General features: G+C 35.8%; 1 protein-coding gene across 1 annotated transcript in view; it reads right to left on the bottom strand.

Annotated features, from left to right (window-relative positions):
- Positions 1-25,713, bottom strand: part of LOC114648909 (polyunsaturated fatty acid lipoxygenase ALOX8-like) — an 80,295-nt gene that overhangs the window by 5,343 nt on the left and 49,239 nt on the right. The window contains exons 7-12 of the mRNA XM_028798238.2: positions 23,124-23,267; positions 16,733-16,936; positions 15,930-16,016; positions 10,898-11,067; positions 4,578-4,699; positions 2,143-2,243 (exon numbers count right to left, since the gene is read on the bottom strand). Of these exons, the coding sequence (XP_028654071.1) occupies positions 2,143-2,243; positions 4,578-4,699; positions 10,898-11,067; positions 15,930-16,016; positions 16,733-16,936; positions 23,124-23,267 (828 nt within the window). The remainder of the gene's footprint in view (positions 1-2,142; positions 2,244-4,577; positions 4,700-10,897; positions 11,068-15,929; positions 16,017-16,732; positions 16,937-23,123; positions 23,268-25,713) is intronic.

Genomic DNA, 25,713 nt, shown 5'->3' with positions numbered 1-25,713 from the left:
AAAAGTGGCATTTATTAAATTTTCCCTTTCTTTCTGAAACATTTGAAAAAGTAGTCATCATGCAGCTTCAGTCTCACCTTACACATCACAGAGTATTTGAAGTATTCCAAGCTGGATTTCACACCGGTTACAGTATAAAAAAGATACTAACGTGTTGTAAACAAAATTTAAATATCCTCAAATGAAGGAAATTCCATGGTAATTATGTTGTTAGATTTTAGCACTGATTTTTAACCCCTTTGATCATTCAATGACATTAAATAGCCTAAAAAATTATGCTGGGCTCCGAGGCACAATTCTTACATGGTTTAGTTCATATTTATCAAATCAATTGCAATACATACAGAAATGTGCTGACAGTTCTCCATCATTACATATAGAAGTTAAACATTGCTTAGTATATACTTACATTGAACCTACTGTATAATTAGAAAGCACAACATTCATTTTCATTCATATGCAGATGATACTCAGCTATTCTATAATTGCAAATTGTGTTTTTCCTATTGTGTCCTTAATTACTAGTGTTAGTGAATTAAAAGAATATAGAGATGATAACTTTATATTATTGGGGGGGGGGGGGGGGGGGTGATGTAGACTTCAAAACAATATTCTGCTACTTTCAAATTCATTTAGTCTAACTATTATTTTTTACTATATCAGCATGCAACCTAGGTGTTATCTTTGATACTAATTTATCTTTTAAAACACACATTACAAAACTAAAATGTTTTTATCCAGGTTAAAAATATTGGAAAATTAAAATGGTTCCTCAATATGGATCATACTGAAAATTAATTCATGCATTTCTTTCAAGTATGACTGACTACTACAAGGCATTATTCACATGCCATTCAAACGATTCTTTATGCAGCTTTTAGTTAATTCAAAATTATACTGCAAGTATTATTACTAAAACTAGAAGGTATGGCCGCATAACCCCTGTTCTTCAATTGTTACACTACCTTCCAGTTAAGCTTAGGTCTGACTTCAATGTCCATCTTAGTTATAAAGTTTTAAATGACCTAGGCCCTACTTACCTTTCTGAACCTATTATTACATGCAAAATGCCTTTCTATTGAAGGTTTTAAGAATTAATGAATTAATGAAACAACACTTCAACCTTTCAACCGATCAACCTTTTAGTTATAGTTTCCCAAAGCTGTGAAATGAACTGCTTGCTAGTGTAAGAGATGTCCCTTTGGTCTCAACTTTTAAACTTAGGCTGAAGGCTCACTACTTTAGTCAAGAATATGCTGATTGTAGCTGCACATTAGCTGTGTATACTGCATTGCATTTCTCCCATTGTTAATTATTTGTACAAAAATATATGTATAACAAAATTTAAGAATTGTTACTGACTATCCTCTTTTCTGTTTCTCTTCTTGGTATCTTGCTGTGGCACTTTGTGCCACTGCATTACTTCCAGGCTGTTTTCTTGCTCATAGGAAAGAGTCCTGTGTTACTAGGAGCTTTGGGATCAAAGAATTTTGTCTTTTTATTAGGCTGCACAGCATTCATTTCTTTAATACTGAGGAGGAGGGAGTGGGTGGCTAGTTGGTGTAGGCTTCCAGAACTGTTGTTCCTGACTTTGCCATTTGACTTAACATTATAACCGACCATCGATTCCTCTACAGGTTTATTTTTTCTAGGGTTGATGCTGACTGGAGTTTTTGTTTTCTTCTTGACATAGCTTAACAATAATAGGAAAGGACATATGTTGTTAGAATCCACTCATGTTATTAAGTGTGAAATTGCTTTGATTTACAAATGAATTTGTATCTTTATGTGTATGCATTATGCAATTATGCATTTTTAAACTTTGCAATAATATTTTGCTTGTAAATATGTTACAACACTATAAACCTGCCCTCAGTGAAGGGCACTATCCATCCATCCATCCATTTTCCAACCCGCTGAATCTGAACACAGGGTCACGGGGGTCTGCTGGAGCCAATCCCAGCCAACACAGGGCACAAGGCAGGAACCAATCCCGGGCAGGGTGCCAACGAAGGGCGCTATATACAGATAATATGTATTGAATTAAATGAAAGTGTTCCTAAAAAGAAGCATAGCCTTAGTTTATTGTTCCTGTTGAATTTCAAACATTAAATTATAAAATATAAGGCAAACCTTTCCCACCTGTCCACTGTTAACAGCTGCATGCCGGACTGAGCAGGTGAATATAACCATAGTAAGAAACTTGATGAGCTGCTGACTAGCGTCAAATCTCTTTGGGATTCCTGAAAGGTAGGAAAAGAATGCAGTCATGATAGCAGGATATTATTAAACCAAAACATGGAGTGAAAAGAGCACTTCATCCAAACTAAATAATACAACACAGAGGGAAGATTGAAGGTAGTAAATACAAATTACCTGTAAGCAAAGTTTATGATCTGAGGAAATATATATGCATATAGCCTTGAATGGTGAAGATTTACACAATTACAAAGACATCTTGAATATATTATTAAACAACTAGGGTGATATAACAGCAAAAAGCCTCATAACCCAAAGACCTTGATTCAATTCAAAACCTAGTCACTGTCTGTGTAGGGTTTATATGTTCTCTTTATGTTTATTTATTTATCTATCTGTCTTTTTCTGTACACTCTGTTTTTTTTCTCACATCTTAAAGATAAATGTATCAAGTAAATTGGCACCTTTAAACTGTATGCATCCTGGGATGGACTGTCATGTCATATAGAACCCTGTAATCTGTATGGCAGAAAGGAGCCTAAAGGATAAGTTTGGAATTTTTCAAGTCAAAGTTATATTTCACAAAAATGGTATATATACATTTGCCAGGTGAAATTGTGTTCTTAAGTTAAGCATTTTTCTATAAATTTAAAAAAAATACATAGCTTTTCCTGGCATTTTATAATGGAACCTAATGGGGCACAGATTGCCTAGAAAATTAAGCCTAAAATCTTATCTAGAAAGTTGTCAAACATTGATCCTAGTCTTGAGACTACAAACACATTGTACAATACCTTATGCATGTAATTTTGGAACAGCCATTTTTAAAAGAAGACCAGCTGTGCACACCACCTCAGTGTTTGTCTTTTTCTACAACAACGTTTCACCCCTAGGTTTGTGGTTTCATCTTTTAAGACAAAATCACAGTAAAATGTTCATGACACTTCTTAGTATTCTGTCGATTTACTTCTGTATTTACAGTGGCATGCAAAAGTATTCAATTCCCTAGAAAGTCAAAATGATTTTCTGCATGACAAAAGATTGCTACTCATAGTTATCCATTCAGTATTTTTAATGTGAACTCTTATGTTGTAACAGTACATTTCCAAAGTCAACATAAACCATTTTCTATAAATATATAAGAAGAAAAACTGAAAAGTTAGTGTTTGCATGGTATTTAAACCTTTGTGCTTTGGAAGCTCCAGGTGAAAACTCCTTCTACAATAGCTACTGGTATCACACAGTTAAACAGAAAACATCCATACTGCAATAAAAATAGTACCAAAAATGTCTGATAAAGTCATTTCTAGATCATTTTTGTTGTCACAAACATACAGCAGAGACATGGAGGGCATATTTTCTTTTGCCACTTCAAAGAGGATGTAACCAGTAAATGTTTAGGCTTTTGAGTGGTACTCTGAGGCCCACAGGTTACATTATAACATGCTTGGAATGACAATGTTTTTTTTTTTTAATTTATAAAAGTTGCTTAATCTTACAACACAATTTAGTGTGGCAAATGCATATATGCCATGTTTGTGGAAGAATACATTTGATTTGAAAAATACTGAGATTGTCATTTAAAAAAGTGTATATATTTGTACAGTATGTACTGTATTGATAAAAGCAAAATGAGTCCAAAGTGAGAAGACATCACCAGGTTATTGCCTAATGTAGACAGGAATGACTTAAGCTGGAATAAATATGCATTTGGTCCACTTAAGTAAAAAACCGGACTCCGGCTGTGATTATTTTTTGTGATTGAGTTAATACGAGGGATGTTCAAAAAGTTTCTGCACTTTTTTTTAACTCTATTTATTAATAATTTCAAAAACAAATTACATCACTTTTCTACACAGTCACCTTCATTTGCGATGCAATTTTCCCAGCATTATACCAACTTTATATTGCCCAATTACTACTCCTCCAACGAAAATATAAAAGTGCGGATTTAGAATGTCCCTTGTATATGTGTCAGATGTCCAGAATTGGTCAAAGTGTAGAGTCTCATTTAAGTCTGGATATTGTAACATTTCATGCTAAGGTAGATGTAGATGTCCAAATATAAGCCAGGCTACCTATCCAATCAGCAGCCTTAAATACAAAGTAGGAACCAGTCATGGATGGGAGTGCAGTCCAGAGAAGGACATTCACACATTCATTCTCATTCATACCACATAAACAGTAAAATTGTTAATCAAGCTAGAAAGCATATATTTGGCATATGAGAAGAAACTGGAGTATCTTGAGAAGACCTATGTCAATACATAGAAAATCAGCTTATTAAATAAATGCCTAAATAAGCAGAGTATTGGTGATTGCCAGGATAAATGTAGGGATACTGTTAGCAATAATGGATAGTAGCAATTGTATGTCACCTGTTTCACTTCTGCTTAGAAATCCCTCTGTGAAAACCTCTTTAATCCATTCTTGCAGCTCCACATCATGCACAATGTCAGTGTTACGGGGATAGTAAAAATTAACCATCTTCTCAACAAACCTAAAAAGAAGAAAAAGTGCAGTCACTCAAAAACATTTGGTAACATTCAGAAAATAAGAAGCATGGCAGGAGTTTGGCAATTTTCCAATACATCACCAACACACCTTCACTCATGGAGATCATTCTCCTATCTAGAAATAAGAATTAGATAAAAGTCATCCTAGTTTTTAAGATAAATTGAGTTTGTGCAATGAAAAACATAAATCCCAGCTGTTTCCTGCATGAGAAAAGCTTAAATTTAAGAATTAGAAAGCAGGCACAAATCTTACACAATCCTGACTATATAGTAGTCATTGTAAAGTAATGAGAACAGTGGAAAGTCGGTACTTTGGTACTTTGAAGGAAGATCACATGGGAAGATGACTAGAAGTCACCAATTACCATAGTCTGACTAAATTTAGAATGGAGATGAAAAGTAAAACAAGGCACTGTGAGTTGCACCACTCTGTCACACAAATACTAACTCTTCACACACTTTCAGACAGATATGGGTTTTGTAGATGTGGAGTCAGATGCAGTTTTGCACAAGTCTCATGTGTCACGATAACAACAGTGTTGTGTTCAGTTGTAGTTTCTGCCAGAATGCTATGGGGAATGTTAAAATGCACATTACCTGATGAAAGGATAGAAAATGAGTCTTGGGGGAAGACTGTTGGTGTTACGTTTTATTTTTTTTTGAATATCAGTGTGTGCTGGTCTAAAATAATGGATTGAACGTTCTAAGTTACCCATGGCTAGCTAATTATTATACTCTGCTCCAGTCACAAAAAACAGCCTTAATAACTAATTAATTGCCAACCTAAACAAATCACTATCTGGCTGAGTTTTTCTTCCTGCAGATTCTTCAGTGAACTTGGGTCTCCACCTCTTTACAGCTCGATAGCGGTGATGGAGACACTTTTGAATCCTTTTACGTTCCAGGAACAGATGACTGGAGCTTATCACGTTTGGACTGCAGTTTATAATGTGTGCCATGTGCTTTTAAAAGAGCCCAAAATTGTTCCTTCATGTTCAATAATAAAGTTTATTTTAAAGGATTTTTCTTTTTTTTTAGTTTTTATTAATTTTATTGTAATCATTCCATACAAATAGATCAATTTATAACAAAAAAAAAAAGAAAAATTGAAAACAAATCAAACCCCACCCCTGAGAAGGAGAGCTTTTGAAAAAGTTCTGTACAGATCCTCTAACTGAGAATTTGATTTTTTCCAATTTCAAATAATATAAAACATCAGTTTCCCACTGACTTATCAGATGAGAGTTAGGATTCTTCCAATTTAACAAAATAAGTCTGCGTGCCAAAAGTGTAGTGAATGCAATCGCCATTTGCTTGTCCTTCTCCACTTCAAGTCCGTCTGGAAGAACACTGAACACAGCTGTTAGTGGGTTAGGAGGGATTGTGACCCCAAGGCTGTCTGAAAGGCACTTAAAAAGTTTGGTCCAAAATGACGTTAGTTTGGTGCAGGCCCAAAACATGTGACCCAGTGAGGCAGGAGCTTGGTTGCAGTGTTCGCAGGTTGGATTCTGCCCTGGAAACATTTTGGACAGTTTTAAGCGAGACAGATGAGCTCGATATATAATTTTTAGTTGAATAATTCTATGCTTTGCGCATATGGAGCTCAAGTGAATTCTCTGCTCTGCTACCTTCCACTCCTTTTCAGATATATAGGATTTTTCTGAGTGTTATTTGTGCAACTTTTTACCAAATACTTGGAAATAAATATATGTACAATATACAGTTTCTTTCTATCTATGAGCATATAAATATCCAGCTGAATTTATTAGGTCATATAGAAACTATGCTGATATTATCAGAAACATCACTTTCCATATACATGTACTTATTCTGGGTTAGACTCTCAAAATTAATAAAGTTGTGCATTTTCTTATAAGAAAAGCATCATAGCAAAATTTTAAAATTGAATTAAGAATGAAAAAATTCATATACAGTCACATAACATTTTGAGGTGGTAGACAGATTCTTTCTCTACATGATGATGGCATGTAGTTTATACTGTTGTCCTGAGTTTAGATAAATCAGAGCTTAACTGCTGGCATGTCATTTCCTATAAGAAAAATACTGAAAACAATTTCAGAACATGGTACATTTTGAATGATTGCAGATAATTCAATGAAACCTTTACATTATAGGTAAGGTACAGCATTTAAATAAATTGACCAGTGTAGTATTAACCACATTGGATTCTGAGGTTTGACGGCAGGAAAATTTGAAAATTCCCCACGAGAAAGCCATTGGGAATAGTAAAATGATTTTAGACATAAGAAAACATGCCAGAATGAATGCACTTTTTGAGGTTCATTATTCTGTCTGATAGTATTAAGGATAAAATAGCATTGGTCTCTTTGTTTCTTTGTTGTTATTCTTCCAATGAAAAGCCTTCAGACACTGTTTTTGAAAACCCTTCATGATGGCAAAGTGAAATATTTAAAAATTCTATGTATATAATTTATTAGCACTATGATGGTGTTTTGGTCATGCCAGTGCTCCTTGTTCGATTTCAGAAAATTTAGGATATCTCCCTTTAAGATTGATAGATAGGTACCTAGACAGTACTTTAATTGGCAAATTTGGGAAAATTTGGCTTTTCACAGAAGCTCAATAAGTAAGTAAATAAATAAATAAATACATAAACACATAAAGAAAGAAAGAAAGAAAGAAAGAAAGAAAGAAAGAAAGAAAGAAAGAAAGAAAGAAAGAAAGAAAGAAAGAAAGAAAGAAAGAAAGAAAGAAGAAAATGCAAGGTTTAAAAGATAAATGTTCCTGAAATTCAATGTGTGAATGGATACTTTTTTAGATAAACCTAAAATATGAGGTGAAACACCTCAATTAATGATATACAGTGGGTGCTTAACAGATCATTATTGAGTGTGCAATTATCATGAGTTTAAATCCAGAAAATTAATTATTTAGTGTTGTATGTAAAGCGTAGGATATTAAAATAATAATGTAGCTATTAAATCTTAACCACCAATGAGTCTCAGGAGTGTACACTTCAATAATCAAACAAACTGCAAACCATCTCCAAGGACTACTATCACAATTTATGTTGTACTTTTTAATAATTGCCAGTGCTAAGGGGTTGAATACTTTTCAAATCTTGATTCCTGTTCAGGCTTGTAACTTTAATGTTTAGCCTATTTGTTTTAAAACATAAAGGCTAAACACAAGGGATTTATTCCCATTTTCACTGCAAAAAGTTAAAAATGTTCCATTTTTACCTTTTATTTACATTTTTATTTCTTACTTTGCTAGCAATTTAGCATATCTTTTGATTTTGTACTATCTGGGGAGCTCCTCTTGTTGTTAATTTCTTATAAAAACCTTTAATTTTGTTGTGGACAACTATAGACCTTAGTAGGCGGCACACTGCTGTTAGTTCATGATGTCCACTGTACATGGAACTAGCAGTGCCTCATAAGATGGAATTGTCAGTATATAGAATTTATTCTCTGTAGGTCATGTTGAGTAAATGGACTGTTGTTGTTAATGAGATGCTGTATTTTCTCTATGATAACTGATTAGTAGCCCACGTGTTATTTGCTGCTGTGTTCTAGTTCTGTTTTTCCATATTTAGTTTGATGTTTGTAGTGTGATGTACTACTTCATGTTAAATGTCTACAGGATGGTAGTGAGACCAGCTATGTTATATGGGTTGGAGACGGTGGCACTGACCAGAAAGCAGGAGACAGAGCTGGAGGTAGCAGAGCAAAAGATTTGCATTGGGTGTGACAAGGATGGACAGTATTAGAAATTAGTACATTAGAGGATCCGCTCAAGTTGGACTGTTGGGAGACAAAGTCAGAGAGGCGAGATTGCGTTAGTTTGGACATGTGCAGAGGAGAGATGCTGAGTATATTGGGAGAAGGATGTTAAGGATAGAGCTGCCAGGGAAGAGGAAAAGAGGGAGGCCTAAGAGGAGGTTTATGGATGTGGTAAGAGAGGACATGCAGGTGATGGGTGTAACAGAACAAGATGCAGAGGATAGAAAGATATAGAAGAAGATGATCTGCTGTAGCAACCCCTAACGGGAGCAGCTGAAAGTGGAAGAAGAATGATGTTGTATACATTGAATCAGATGTTTCTGACAGGGCTGAGAGCAATCCTTCCAATTTCTTTTCCTGTCTGTTTTGTTTCCTTCCGACTATTTTGCCCATTCCTCAGTATTCATGGATTTAAAGGTAAACAACAACAACATTTATTTATATAGCACATTTTCATACAAAAAGTAGCTCAAAGTGCTTTACATAATGAAGAGAAGAAAAATAAAAGACAAAATAAGAAATTAAAATAAGACAACATTAGTTAACATAGAAAGGAGTAAGGTCCGATGGCCAGGGTGGACAGAAAAAACAAAAAAAAACTCCAGAAGGCTGGAGAAAAAAATAAAATCTGTAGGGGTTCCAGGCCACGAGACCGCCCAGTCCCCTCTGGGCAAAGAAACCCTTCTCCCTAGCAGGACCAGTAGAAGGAGACAGGAGGGCAGTGCCAAAACATATACAGAAAAATTTCAGAGACATTGAAGCAGCAAAAATGGTAGTAGAGGTCTGTAGCCAGACCCTTAGCATAATGCTTGTGGGGGTGTAAGATACAGATGATGTACAGACTTACATTGAATATGTAGGTGTTTCTGATTTTTGGAGGAGAGAGAAATGTTTTTAAAAGTATTTATGCCAGATAAAGGGAAAGAGTAAGTTAGGTCATTCTTTCATATTGTGGCAATGGCCTGTGCGCTGCTTTTTGCAAGTCAGCATATGGAAAAAAGACAGGTTTTGAATGTGGAAATAGGGAATGAGAAATCAAAAACAGGAACAGGAGAAGGGAAGGGAACAGGAGAAGAATATCATTGAGGTTTATGAAGAACAGCAAAATATGGCTAGTAACAACAACATTTATTTATATAGGATGTTTCCATACAACAATGAAGCTCAAAGTGCTTTACAAAATGACTAAAAGAAAGTTACAAGAAGTAAAAACAATCAAGATTAAGCAATAATGTAAAAGAGATAAATAACAACCAAACAAGGTAAGGTCAGATGTCTACAACTAGCAATTTTTTATGGGGTTGTAAAAATAATAAAACTTGGCCTCCTCTATACTTAAGTGGTTCTTTTGGCAATCGAATTTGATTTGAATTTATACAAAACTACAATATTTAACACCTTTTTTAAATTAGATGTGACACAAAGCAGCATGGTGGAGCACGGGTTAAAACTGCCACCTTATGGATCCAGTGTGCTGGGTTGAAATACCATGCTGGGTTATTGTCCTTGTAGGGCTTGCATGTTCTTCCTGTGGTTGTGTAGTTTTAATAAAGGTTTTCTAGCAAGAAAAAATGGCAAATCCAAAGTGGCCTGATTAGGAGACTGAGGATGTATGTAAGTAGGTCCTGTGATCGACTGGCCGTTCCTTGCTTAGAGTGCAGCGCTGTCAGGATAAGTTTCTGAATTGAATTAATAAGGTCTGAGAATATTATGTTATGTACAGTATGTTATGTGTAAAAGTTGCCTTTTGTTGTATTTTGAAATATTATTATTATAGCCAGGCTTTATTCAAAACTATTATCCTGACTCCACACACTGTTTCAAATTGTGATAAAACTATGTTTTTCAATTTGTAATTACATATTTTATGGAAGGTTTTGTATACAAAAAATATATACTGTATAATATGTGACACTGTTTTGTATTTCATATTCTCTTTGACAAAAGAATACAGTATACAAACTAATTAAGTATATAGTATGGGGCCACAAACATACACAATGCTATGTAAATTCTTAAATTTCAAAAATTTGGTCCAATCTAAATTTATACAAATGTGGCCTTTAGCTAATAATGAAACACAACTGGGATAATACTGGCCTATTTTTTATATTTCTTCAGTGCCATTAAGCTTTGTTGTTAATGGTAAGACATAGAAGCCATTTTGTTCTGTTAGCAGAACTTTATTTAAAATTGGATTTAGTGAACAACCTAATGAATGCCTCATGGAAAAGAGTACTACATAAAGGTCTTTCGATTTGTGACCCTGCAATCCTTTCTTTCACACAGAACTATTTACATTCAACGGCATTATATTTCCAAAATATGCTTTGGAATAAAAATTTAAATTGCGAAAATATTTTTTGAAAAACATAATCTTGCTAAGAAATAAAACTAAAAGATGAAACACTATACCGGTTAATGATTCCCCACAGCCTAAGTCCATCGTCTCTGTAGTAATAGTTGGGGACAGTTTCCATATCACGATCCATTATGTCATCTGGCAGACAGAGGGCAGTGTAGGTCAAGGACGTAAAGGCTTTCTGTAGCAAAATGAAAGCTCCGCCACCACCGGTGCTGATGGCCTAAATATAAACAAATGGAAAAACTAAGACACAATCTTGGGGTTTCCATTCCAACAAATTGCAATAGAATGATAATCATGTGTTTGACTTCATTAAGGCTGCTTTCACACCACAAATACAAGCAATTAAATGCCAGTAATGTTCGGTGATCACTGTTCACAGTACCAGCCAATTCAGATTTCTAAAACCTTTCTCATTGCATCAGTAGACATATAAGAGCACATGTTACAGAATAATTTATATTTTTAAGGGGTAAAAGAAAAAAATAGTACCCCTTAACACAAAAGGGCAGAGGCAAAAATTCCCCCAAAGTGATGGATAATGTCACTATCATAGTAGAACTCTGCTTTGTCATTCTGATTCTGGCTAATGTTAGGTTTTTTTACCACTGAAATGGATGACTTTGTGTTCTCACCAACTGCTGTTAAACCAGCTGCAAACTGAAACGCTACCACTACCACCAACACAGCAGTCCATAACTATTAAGCAGTCTACCAGCTATTGCTCAGGGAAAGGGACAAAGCCTTTAAATTAGGAGACACTTTAGCCTATAGAGCTGCCAGAGCTAACCTCAAGAAGGGCATCAAGTCTGCTAAACTAATGTACAAACAACGGATTGAGGAGGACTTTGACAGTAACTCAAACGCACAGCGGATGTGGCAAGGCATCCGATTAATCACGGTTTACAAAAAGAAACATGATGTACAATACACACTGGCCAATAACAATACTAACCTAGCAGAGGAACTTAACAGTTTCTTTGCACGGTTTGACAAGGACAATAACCAGCCTCCAGTCAGCTTCGAGCTGACCGGAGACTCACAGCCTGTGGTCCTACACATACATGATGTGTGGTGGGCACTCGAAAACATCAATATTAGGAAAGCAGCAGGTCCTGATAATGTGCAAGGACGTGTGCTCCAGGCCTGTGCTGACCAATTAGCGGAGGTATTTACACACATATTCAACCTCTCTCTCTCCTCAGGTGTAATCCCCTTGTGGCTGAAATCCACAACCATTGTACCTGTTCCCAAAAAACCGAGGATAACCTGTCTTAATGACTATCGACCAGTTGCTCTCATTCCTGTTATCGCAAAGTGCTTTGAACGACTGGTAATCACCCACATTAAAGCCTGCATCCCAGCTGATCTGTGTGGCTCTACATGCTGCCCTCTCGCACCTGGAAAAGCCCAACACCTATGTTAGGATGCTCTTCATTGACTACAGCTCTGCATTTAATACCATCATACCTAACCAGCTGATCCAAAAACTCTATGCATTAGGAATTGCTCCTTCCATATGAAACTGGTTACTGGATTTTCTCACCAACTGTCCCCAGTCTATCAGGATGGGCAAACACACATCCTCCACCCTTACCCTGAGCACTGGTGTGCCGTAAGGATGTGTACTAAGTCCCCTTCTCTATGCACTCTTCACCCATGACTGTCAACCCATCCACCAATCAAACATTATTGTTAAACATAATTGTTAAATTTGTGGATGATACGACTGTCACTGGGCTTGTAACAGACAACAATGAAGCTGCATATAGAGAAGAGGTTCAGAATCTGACAGCATGGTGCAACACCAACAACCTGGTCTTAAATACCAAAAAGACCAAAGAAGTTATTCTGGACTTTAGGACCACTAAAAAGACCAATCACAGTCCGATAACAATCAATGCAGATGCTGTGGAGAGAGTTTCCAGCTTTAACTTTCTAGGAGTCACCATCTCAGAGGACCTGTCCTGGGCTGACAACAACTTGGCTATAATAGGCAAAGCACAACAACGCTTCTGTTTTCTCAGGAAGCTAAGGAGAACTGACCTCCCCCAGAAGCTGCTGGTTAATTTCTATAGATGCACTTTAGAGAGCATCTTCACTAACTGCATGATGGCCTGGTACAACAGCTGCACCAAGGCTGCTAAAGAAGCCCTGCAGCAGGTCGTAAAAACAGCAGAGGCCATTACTGGGACTGAACTGCCATCGCTCAAACTCTTGTATAAGACTCGCTGTGTGAGAAGGGCCAAAAACATTCTCAAGGACAAAACTCATCTCGGAAATTCTTTGTTTGAACTCCTCCCGTCAGGAAGACGCTTTAGGGCAATCCGTGTACGCACAAACAGACTAAAAAATAGCTTTTTCCCATCTGCCATAAACTTTTTGAACTCTAAATCTCCTCAGTCTGAGATAATTTTAATTGAACATGTGCAGTAAGCTATATTGGTAATGTGCAATATACTAATGTAATACAATATATAATATGTAATGTACTATTCATTAACAGGTGCAATAACAATTTATGCTGCTGTACTTTGAGCAATAATAATTTGCTCTGGTTACTTGATCACTTAACACTGTATACGACATATTTGGAATTTTTTGACTTTTCTTTAAATGCACCTTGGGGCTGTCACAAAAAGTAATTTCGTTGTGTTACACAATGACAATAAAGTGCTTGAAGTTTCTTCAACTTGAAGTTGAAGAAACATGGATGTTAACAGGCTGGCTAATGTTATCGTAAATGTTTCATTACCAAAACAGGTTGGAAACTCTTATAAGTGCAAGTCAAGAGGTCCACAAGATGATAGTTATCAGTTTTACTGATATCAGTCACTGTGCAGGTGTCGCTCTCTTTTAAATTTATATTGATTAAGCTTTGAGAGCCCACCTCTGGCCCACTCTTTTAAATCCAAGTGGCCGGAGATGTCAGACTGCCAGCTGTTACAATATCTTCATGTCTGAGGGGTTTTTATGGATCACTGACTGAAATCCAGGGTTTTGAAATGAAAATGCAGCAACATCAGAATTTTCCCATTTTTCAAATAAATGCTTTTAGTTTGAATAATTTCATAACTATAATGCAAAATTGCACTAACAAGTGGCTGTTGGTCATAGACAGTCTGGTTTTTAATTATTTTCTAACCTGGATTAAATGAACAAGTGTTTCTGAAAAATAAGCTATGCAGTGAAAGACCTTGGGTATGACAGTATCAAGAGGAAATACACCAAAGATGTTCTCTCCTCATGGATTTTGGTTTGGATACAATGTATGCTTTTAGGAAAAGTGTGATATCTTTGAAACCTGAGGATTGGTCAAATCATTGAAAAAAATGATTTTCAATAGATGTCTCTTTATTATGCTAAATTTTGATTTTTGTGAACCTCTGGAACCTTCTGATGAGACAATCTGAGAGACAAACAATCTGGACACTAGCTGGACTTGTGATTTATTTCTAACCCAAATGATGCATCTATTAAAACATTATTCAGGGAATAGGATTCTCCTTCCTCTTTTCTACTCTTAAAGGTTTTCCTCTGGCTGTTGGTCTTCCTCTCTTTCTCTTGGGTGGGGATTTTTAACTGGTACAAGTATGCTAGGGCACATTACCCCAGTTTTGGCTTCCCTTCACTGGTTTCCCGTTCGTTTTCGAATCCATTTTAAGATTCTTGTATTTGCTTTTAAATCCTTTAATGGTTGTGCCCCGTTTTATCTGTCAGAACTGCTGCACCCATATGTACCGTCTTGCTCTCTTAGGTCAGCAGACCAGATACTTTGACTTGTTCCTAAGACACGATGCAAACTCAGAGGTGATCGAGCTTTTTCAGTTGCAGCTCCAAAACTCTGAAACGATTTGCCATTGCACGTTTGACAGCTCCTTCACTTGCTGTCTTTAAATCGTTTTTAAAAACACAGTTATACTCTCTGGTCTTTGACACAGTGTGAGATGTTGACTGGGACCGTAGCTGACTATCTGTGTACTTTTTTATTATGAATTTCTTCAACTCTTCAATGTTTTTGTTTCTTTTACCATTTTGGTTATTGTGTGTCTTTTATGTTGGGTTTTATTGTACAGCACTTTGGTCAGCCCTTATGTTGTTTTTAAAGTGCTTTATAAATAAATAAATAAACTAATTTAGTTTTGTTAAGTTTAACTGTTTGTATGGAATGTTACTTACTTTTAATAAATTCAATAGAAATAATAAAAAGATAAAAGAAAAAAAAATAAAACATTACACAGGGAAAACTTAAGAAAGCTTTCCTCACACAATAGGCCTTCACTCTTTGTTTTTATATTTGCTAATGACACATTAAAAAATGAGCTCATATTTACATTGGGAAGCAGCTTAATATTTTTTTGTGCTCAGAAGTTTTGATTTCAAGTTCAGTAATCACAAAAAAACACATCTAAGAATTAAAAGAGGGACAAAGACAGATTATCAACATCAGCCCAGCCCAAGGCACCTGACTGTCTGTCCACCCAATGTTGAAAGGGTTTCATTTCAGTTTAAAAACTATTGATGCCCATACAGATTGGCAAGAGAGGCCAGACAGATACAATACGACTCTGGGGAGAAAGGGAATAAAATAAACTGAAAATTAGGAATTAAGATTAGTGGCATGACACGGACCCCTCGCCAACCAGTTCTGAACCAAGTGCACAGCAGTTTGTTACTTTTCTACTTCAAGCGAGTAGCTAAAATGAGTTTAGTAGAGATGGTACTCAGGCAGAGCAACCTTCACTGGATTGAGGACAAAGTAAGAGAAGAGAAATCCAAGCAACCATGGGTTTTGAACCTAAAACCTTTTGGCTAAATGCAGTGCTCACTGAGTCAATGTAAGCCTAGCTAATGCAGTAGTGCAGCAAGCAATGTATTCATTTCCAGGATGAATCTCACAACTGTCTAAACAACAAAATGTCTGACCAAGCAGCACTTTAAAGGATCGTGACCCATCACCCTACACTTAATTTCTTATTTGCCCCAAACTAATCAGATTGTAGTTAGAGATATATGCATTCATTTAGGTGGTATAGCTGCAGCACAATAATATAGCAATGTGCTTGTGTCTTGGATTCTGACCTGATCAAAAACTCCACCCTTGCCCAACAAACGTTTCCTTGCTAAGATGTTAATCTGCAGAGTGTACCTCAAATGCGGCATCAGGAGCTGGAAAAAATAAAGAAAAATACACACAAGTGTTGTTTTCTTTAAACACAATTATATACAGTTGTCAATTAGTGAAACCAACATAATGCAGTTTTGTGCTATGAGGTCAGAACCCTGCCTAGCAGCACTAGGAAAAGGGCAAGAATCAACCCAGGACTGAATGCCAATAAATCACAGGGAAAACTCATGCTCACACTTACCCACTCATACCGGGATCATCTAAAGCTACAAATAACATAACATCTTTCGGTTGTGTGAGGAAAATCAGATTATCTGGAGAAATAACTACAGAGATACAGGGTAACATGTCAGAAAAGTATAATTTTAAAAGAAAAACAAGATACGCCCAGATAAAACTGAAGAGACTACAAACACAATGGTGTTCAGTCTAAAAATATATCAGTGAACTGAATGTTCATAAGGGCTGAATTTACAGTTAAAATTCATAAAGAGTGCAGCAGGGTTGGCACTGGTGTGAAAGACTAGAACTGTTATAATATAATTATATTAAGAGGTTACATGTAAAGTGTATATAGAAAAGAGTAAGCTTTCATCCATGGCTTAAACATTATATTGTATGGGCTACTTTGGAAGATCCTAAGGAAAGATTAACTTATTTATAAAAGTGCTAGGCTGTGCTGATATGAGACTTAGAGCTTACCTGACAAGTTCTGTACATGCCATAACAAATGTGAATGTTCTGCTTGAATGCATACCTTGAAGAGTGGGTGAACGGAGGGAAGCTGACGATACGTTGCCATACAGAAGACCTCTGCCAGTAGGTGAGTCTGTAGCAGATGAGAGACCAGCTGGTGGTAGCTGAAATCAGCAGAGCGAGTGTACAATTTTGCAAGCATCCAGTCTTGCTCTGGGTCAGATGGCAGAAACACAGGGTTCTCTGGACCAGGTACCTGCATTAGCTGGGTTGAGTTGAAAAAAAAATAGAAAATATTTTCAGTTCTAGTAACAGTGTAAAACATTAGATTTCTGGGTACGGAATGGCAACCAAATGAAGTCACGCATTTTCAAACACACTTTCGAATCAGGTCATGTCAAAGAAAAAATGAATTAGGTATTACTAACTGACAAATTGGCTTGGTTGCTAAGGAACTGGACTTAAATCATCAGGTTGTAGATGTAAACTCCACATATTGAATAACTGTCGTTGTTCTCTTTACACATGACAGTATGACTACTGCTACTAGTAAATGTGCTTCTAGTTGTAAAAAAACATGTCTATGTTGTATGGAGTGGAACCATAAGGTGCGTGAACTTTAACAACCTGATTTGAATGTTCTAAAGTGAAGAATCTGTAAAATCTCACAGCATTTTAGAACTCTTTTTAAAATTGGGCTAAGCAGAATTAGTCTATTAACAAAACAGACCCATAATTTAGCTCACTGTTGTCATGAATTTTACGTTTGGATTAGGAATAATTTCTTCCTTATTATGGTTTATTTAAAAACATTTTTATAGTGTTATTATTTGTTATTATTGAATTGGTACCATCATTCCGGTGCCATTTTAATCTTTGTTTCATGATCATAACCATGACATTTTTGATAACAATCCTTGTTTCTGGTCATGTGTTTTGCAATCAATTCCAATTCACTCAATGATTTTAAATTATACTAAGTGTGCATTTCAGCATCTCCAATGTGCTAATTTTATCCAAATGTATAGCTATGTGGTTCATCACGTATAAATTATTATATTAAAGAAGTTCCTCTAACTTAAGGATGGACAGATTAGAACAGACCATTAATGTATCTTATTCTTTAAGAGCCACTAACCAGTAAAGTGGGAATGGAATACAGCTGCAGAAAGCTTTATTTTTGTTTAAATAAAAGTCATGTTCTTAAATTGAAAATGTGACTCTTGTTATATTGGCCAGTTGGTCTACAATTCAAAAGTGCGACCCATTGTGAAAGGAATTACAAGGTTGTGGGCTCCTTTCATTTTACCAGAGGAATTGATTTTAAAATATTTTATTAAATAATTCATGCATTTTGCACATTTTGAGTATACAACTGGATGGTCTGAGGTGGATTTTGTGGCATGAGTAACTTGAGATTTTTTTTCATGGATGTTTTGACTATGTTTGATGTCGTCCAGTATTGGTCACCACCCGCTTTCACTTAAGCATAAACTTTGTTGCTCCATTCTGCATGAGAGGTGACATGTTGCTTTTTGTTTCGACTTCAAAGAAGGAATTTCACTGTACTCAGTTTATATGACATCTTCTAATAAGTCCGTTTTTCTAGACTTGACATGAACTAATTTTGAAAAGAACCTTGCACCAGAATATGTTATTTTGTGTTTAAGACAATACTGCACCCATTTGTGAGTGATTTAATTATTAATCTTCTTTGTGGTACTTTTGGAATTAAAAACAGAGCATATCATGCACACTAATGTCCCTGTTTTGCACTAATGCACTGGTAATCTCAATACTGACCTATGATTGCGAATCATGAACACCCACAAAGTTATGGAATGCCAAATAGATGCATTTGACTAGCAATGTCTGCAGCGCATCCTCAGTATTAACTGTTCAATGAAAATTATGAATACCAAGGTGCAAGCAAGAACAGATCAACCAGCAGCAAGTGGCATAATCAGACAAGTGGTTAAAGTGGCTGGGCCACTTACTATGAATGGTTAACAAGAAAATACCAATGCAACTAATGTAGTGGAAGCTGACACAGAAGAGGAAGAAACCAGGCAGATCACAAAGTGATGTCATATAAGCAGATTTGGCATTCCTCAGATCATCACTTGAAGCTGCAAAACAAGCTGCCAAAAACTGAGAACAATGGTGGTGTTTCATTGTGATGGCAGTCAGTGTGGTAACACACATGACTTGAGGATGATGATGATGATGATGAATGTCACTACTGATTTTATTACTTCCTCATAAAATTTCAGTTTATGAATGTAACCTGTATCCACACAACATGTCAGGAGCGACAATTATTAAATTTAACTCCTAGTTAAACCCTTTAGGGAAATGCAATGGATAATAACTGCAGGACTATTATTATCTCTGTCCTCATCAAGGTATCTTAAGGAACTATCCCAGTCTAGGATGACAGACTGCTCTTTTAGGATTTCTATTGCATGTCTTTATAATGCAAGAAGGTCTAGAGTGCTTCCTCAACCACATAATATAGTGCTTCACTGTTTTTGATATGTTGATAGAGATAGATAGAAAGACCTAGTTCCTCAGTAATTGATCTGAACCAATGAGCGCAGCCAGAGGATACATGATTTGGTGCTTCACAGGCCAGTAAACAGTGGTCTACATTGTGGGGTGAAATACAGCCATTTTGTGTAGCCGGAGGCCAGTCTGGGGACTATTCAGCAGCGGTACACAGTGGGAAATGGGAAGTTTTAATGTTCTAGGCATATGTGCCAATGGAATATTAATATGCATTAGCAAGAGGAAGTAGTTCAATCCCGTTTGGCTGGCCTATACAGGTGCTTAAGCAATCAGGGATATAGAATGAACTAGAATGACTAGAGTGAACAATATAGTAAAGGTGGGATAAAAATTAAACTCAAAAGTCTACTGATATTTTCTGTAGCTTTTTTTAGGAATATGTCTTTTTGTAACTTTCATAATGCAATAGCAACACGAGAACATGGCACAGTATAAACAACTTTTACCACTTCATTATGTGCAGTAAACACAAATAGCAATAAACCTATAATATAAAACCAAAATTACTATTTAAGTTTAAAGTAGATGTTAAAGTTGGGAGCTGAGTTTATGAACCTATGTAGGGGATATGACTGTAGCAAACTTGTTGATTAACTAAAGGGGACAATTTTAAAGAAGACTAGGGGGGCTTTGCCCCCTGCTCGCTTTGCTTGCCAACCCCCATGTTTGGTTTTCCGGATACACACTTTTAAGATTTTTTTTTTCTTTGAATTGTTCCTATTTCATTAGTTTCACTTTTATTTCAGAACTTCATTAAAAACAATATTTGGAATCTTTGGAGTCCCAACATGCTGAATCTTTTAAATGAGGTCCATGAGATATGTGTTTAATGGCTTTGTACCATAATTCAGGATAGGTTTCTCTGTTTAGAATTTCAGCACTGACAAAATGATCTACACCATCAGCAGTTAATAATTTTTTTTGCAAAGTAACCAATAAATGCATGTGAGGTAAACCACGTGTTTGAAATTCTCTGACTTAAACTTCAAAGCCTTACAATATTTACATACTTCTGACATATCACCTATGTCCATATAGTCGATCTCCATTCGCATTTTTGTTATTTCTCAGAGTAATAATTTCTCTTTGTTTTCACTAATGCAATGTTTACATTCTTTGTTTTGGTACTTTCATTTTTTTCTGCTTTCATATTCTGTATCTTGCTCTGCATGTGTTTCGCGCCTACATTTGTTTTGAGTCTTTTGAATTCCACTGTTTTCATTATCTCTAACGGGGCGGCATGGTGGCGCAGTGGGTAGCGCTGCTGCCCCGCAGTTAGGAGTTTGTGTTTGTCCAAGGAGTCATGTCTACCTTGCACTTTTTATAAGAACAGAGCATGAAATCTTAATGTCTGTTCCCAATATGTTATCACACCTTTAAGCAATTAGTGAGCAGACTTTGCAATGCGACTTCCTATGACATTACAAGTAGAATAAAATACCTGGAAATCTCTAAAACCACCACACAAATATAGGCATATGGACAGATATACAGCAGTACCACAAATATTGATCTGTTTATTTTATAATTTGATTATTGAAAAAGATATAGTGCATAGATGGTGAATGTTGTGATTGCAGATCCTATATTTTACTGATCTTTAATTTTTTTGCCATAAAAAATCAAAAGTTATCACTTAACATAAGTATAAGAAAGCCAAAAGGGCAAAAGCAGTTTTAGGAGGAAGCCTTTTTAAAAGGTAACATTTCACCCAAAAGTGAAAAATACCTCTTTGGTTTGTAAATAATATGCATAACACACTCCAGTGTGTCAGTAATTTTTTAAAATTAGATAATAATTATGCTTTACAAGGACAAAAACAGCCAGTCCTCATGTATTGGCTTAATTTATAGATGGTACTTATTGTAACTGCTATTATAAGCCAGTGCATTTAAAGATAGTACAGATTGATAGTTTTACAGGTCATTATTGTCACATATGCTGGGTACAGTGAAATTCTTAGTTGCATGCACGAATAATCTGAAATGATTATTCAATTTAATTCAGTTCAGATTGTTTTTGTATAACAGTCTGAGCCTACACTCAATGAAGAGTGCTATACAAAAAACAATCTGCACTGAATTGAATATATTCACAAACATAATAAAATTTCAAACTTTACAAATTATCAATTATACAATGCACACACATAATGGCACAGATTAGTTTAAACACACAGTAAACCAAAACAGTTTAAAACTGATTTAACATAAATTAATCCAAACAATATATCTAAAAAATGCATATAAATATATAGTCACAAATGCGCATCAGTGGGTCACCTTGCAGGCTCTGTGATATATGTAGTACCACCTGACAGGGGATACTGATGCTAACCTTGTCACTGGTTTCTGCTTCCTCAGCTCACAGAAAATGCCCACTGGGGCCAATTCACTCTGCCCCTTTCGAGACAATTCCTATAAAACTGCGTATTTCTCGTCGAGTCAAGCTAACCTGAAAGATGGAGCTCTTTCTAGGTTTGGTCTCTTTTTGTTCCTGCTGCCCTTTTTTTTTTAACTTTCTGGTGTTTTTTTTTCTTTTCTTCTTTTTTTTCTACTTTCACTATGAAGTCTGTCTGTCTGTCTGTCTATACAGTACACACACACTTCACCACTGAAATACAGCCAGTTGACAGTGGAGAAGACAAAAACAAAACTCTCATCAACAGCATCCCTTGAAAAATCAAATGTGTGTGGCATCCATAGTCAGTTATAATAGGGAAAATCAGACACAGCCACAGTCCTGGAGACCTCTACCTCTTTCTGGGAACTCTACAGTATAAACGTTTGTGCTAGGCTCTGCTATGATAACAGCCTTTATTTGATAACAAGAATCATAACAATACAGGTGGATTATTAACAATTCTTAATATTTAAATAAATAGATAGATAGATAGATAGATAGATAGATAGATAGATAGATAGATAGATAGATAGATAGATAGATAGATAGATAGATAGATAGATAGATAGATAGATAGATAGATACTTTATTAATCCCAAGGGAAAAGCCAAGCAAAATGACACCTTTTATTGGCTAACTAGAAAGATTACAATATGCAAGCTTTCGAGGCAACTCAGGCCCCTTCTTCAGGCAAGATGATTCACATACTCCAGCAGCAGCATATGTGATCCAGTAACAAATGGAAGTAATAATAACAGAAACAAAATGAACGTAGTATATATAAATTAAGCAAACATTTGGTTTAACATACTGTAGATCTTTTCTGTAATAAACAACATCCCCTTATGGTTTACAGGTATGGGATATTTGTTCACTTATATATTTGTAACACATGGAGAACTGGCATGTTTAAGGACACATGTATCGTCTCACTGTAAGTTAATATAGTTCAGTACCTTAGCCACTCATCTGTACAATGCACTATGTAGTGACTGACTGGCTCAATGCCAGTAAAAGAAATCCTGGAGTAAAAATGTGTCAAATTATTGCTTTTACATTGCTCAATCTTGGCATCACCTTAAGAATTACTGTACTTATTTGCATAAGGTAGTTATTAGCTTCACATAAAATATTTATAAGAGAAACAATGGAAAGTAATATAAGATTTGTTCTCTTGTGTTATTATTTAAGCCTCCAGCATTTAAGACATAAGCTGTCACCTTTCTCTCTCTTTTCATTGCCTACTCTTACTATATGACTGTGAGAGATTACTCCAAACCACCATTCAAAGCCTGTTATTCTGATTGTCATTAATTTGATGCAGTAAGATAACTTCACAACAAGTTCAGATGAACATCTTTACATATTTAATGCAGGCAGCTTAGTGTTGTTATGAAGACAAACACAGTGAGGCACTGTCTCCAAATGCATGCCTCCAAACGGCAGTTTGTCAGACTGAGAAGTAGAAATGAAGCACATACCTGAATGGCAATGGGCAGCATCTGGTTATTTGTGTTCTTATATAGCAAACAGATTGGAGCTGGTAAGTACTGCTGAACTCTATTAATCACGTTTGCTTTTATGCCATCGAGCAGTTTATAATCCACCAAGAAAATATTACCTTTCTGTGAAACAAATGAGAGCTAATGACTTTTCTGACAAATGCATGATAACTGCATTGAATACAACATTAGCATATAACATTCAAGTAAAACATAAGAAAAGTATTACAGTATACACATTGATAGAAGTTGTGGAACATTAACAGTTTTTTAATTTTATTTGTTAATATCTGTTTAAAGTTGGTGAGTGTGCTGTATTCTTAATTTATTTACTGTAAATACAACAGGAAAGTTAGATTTGCATATGTCAGCTGGGTTGCCAGACACCTGGAACGTAAATGAATTCAAGAGAAACTTGGTAGAATTCAGTACTGGACAAATACTGTATGTTTCAAATGCAATTTAATGTTAACCATTTTTATGTTTTACATTTATGAAGAAAACATTAGAAATTATTACAGTATGTCAAGTGGAGCTTGAAAGTACTTGTAGTTATATCATGTTTGTCTTCAACCATACACTGTCATTAACATAACTAATACAATGAGGGGTCATACTGCATGGCTTAGTGACATGTACTTAATCAATTTTATAATTTAGCTAGCATTTGTATTTTGAAATCATGGGCTAATGTCCATCCTCAGAACTCAAAGAGCAGAATATGATCATATGTGGGGAGGAAGCCATGGTCAACACTAAGGTTAATCACCTTTCATTTATAATATTTACATTCCAGACAAAAATCCTTATTTGTTGGTGTATCAGTTTTCATGGGCACAGCTGAAATGATGAGATCTGAGAACAATAGCTGTTATTTTTAATGACAGATTTTGACCAAACACATTGCCTCCCTCAATGACCTACTCTTGCAGAGTCCTATTTTGAAACATACAGAGTATCTACCAGAACAAATACTGTGTGCATCACCTAGTTCAAACAATTGCTATATAATTGGTGTTCTCTTGCCTTATAAAGGAACTCCCAAACTATGCAATCAGCTCATGTAGAATGAGGCAGTACAGCTTTTCTACACTGGGCAATCACAATATATAACACTTCTGAGCTTTTTTTACTTGCTATGAGCTGCAGGTCACAAAAAAACAGAAAAGCCTACTTTTAGCTTTATGGGCTAATAGGAGATGAGGATCTGATCTACTGAACATGCCCATCAGTTGCCTTGCCCTTTACTGATAGTCTAACGATTCCATTATAATTTAGGGACACTGTCATTCTGGCTATTAATTGCCATGACATAATAACTCATGTTTAAGGGGCGTGTTCTTGAAGATCGAGTCATGTGATGTCATCTGCCCACTATTGTTTAAGCTGGTACTGCGTAACTCTGTTTGTCCACAACTGCTTTCCCTTAGTTGCCTCTGATTATAACACAATTTTTCTCTAGATATTGACTTTGGTTTGCATATTGGTCTTTGTTACACAATCATTTGATTCATGGTTTTGATCCCTGTTAGGCCTTTTATTAAAGATCTCATCTTCTCATCCATTTCTTTCATTTGCCTTTGTGGCATGCCAGTTACAACTGTGGCAGGACATAATCATTTTCTTGCAAGTAAAACATGATGAATTCAAATCTGCTTATATTTCTTAGTGGTTATCGTTCCAATGACTTTGAAAAGATTTCCTACACTTTTGACGGGAAGCAGGCTACATAGGAAACAAAATATTTCACTTTGGACTCAAAGCTCTATACACCATTCAACCACTGATTGTTGCCCCATCCATTAAGGTCTATTATTTGGGGCAATCTCTTCTGGTTGTTGCTGTACCATAAAAAAATATTTTTGAGCTACAACACCATCAATAAGACTGACTTCTTCACATGGTTGAAGCATATACTTTGGTGCCAGATGACTCTGCTAGATGCTAAGAAAGCACTTCACTGAATTTCTCTCTGTTCCTTATGAAAATTACCCTGAAGTACTGCTCAACAGATACAGACAGTTCTTTGAGTCTTTATCTTGTCCCGTTCGCACAAGATTTTTAACGAGAGCTAGAACACCATATTTTGGAAATCTGGTTTGGTATAAAAGATGTGCAGGGGCTTAATTCCAGATGGTAGTTCTATGTTACTATAGCTTGCGTATTTTATTGCCTTTTAAAGTTTGTTTTATTTAATTTTGTCAATGACATGGTTTTTGTTAGCACCTTTCTTTAATCATTTTTATTTTTTTAGTTTGGTTTGAAATTGTTCTGTTATTTCACATCTCACCTTGTGATATTAAGCCAAAAGGCTACAGGGCCGCCCAATGCTGCAGGTGCACAGGTAAAGGGAGTGTCATTTGAGCCCCTATTTAAGTGAGGTGCAAGCCACAATCTATCTACTGGAACTTTAAGTATGGTTCTTGAAGCCGTGAGAAGCGAGATGTCATTGGCTGTGCCACTGGCTCCCATTTCTCTGCATTCATTAGATTAGACCAGATTAGACTATTTATTTATAAAAGCACATTTAAAACAACAGAGGTGGTGCCAAAGTGCTGTACAAAGAAGC

This window comes from Erpetoichthys calabaricus, chromosome 3 (genome assembly GCF_900747795.2).
Source record: "Erpetoichthys calabaricus chromosome 3, fErpCal1.3, whole genome shotgun sequence".
Classification (NCBI taxonomy): Eukaryota; Metazoa; Chordata; class Cladistia; order Polypteriformes; family Polypteridae; genus Erpetoichthys; species Erpetoichthys calabaricus.
This window is presented reverse-complemented; position numbering and strand designations above follow the sequence as displayed.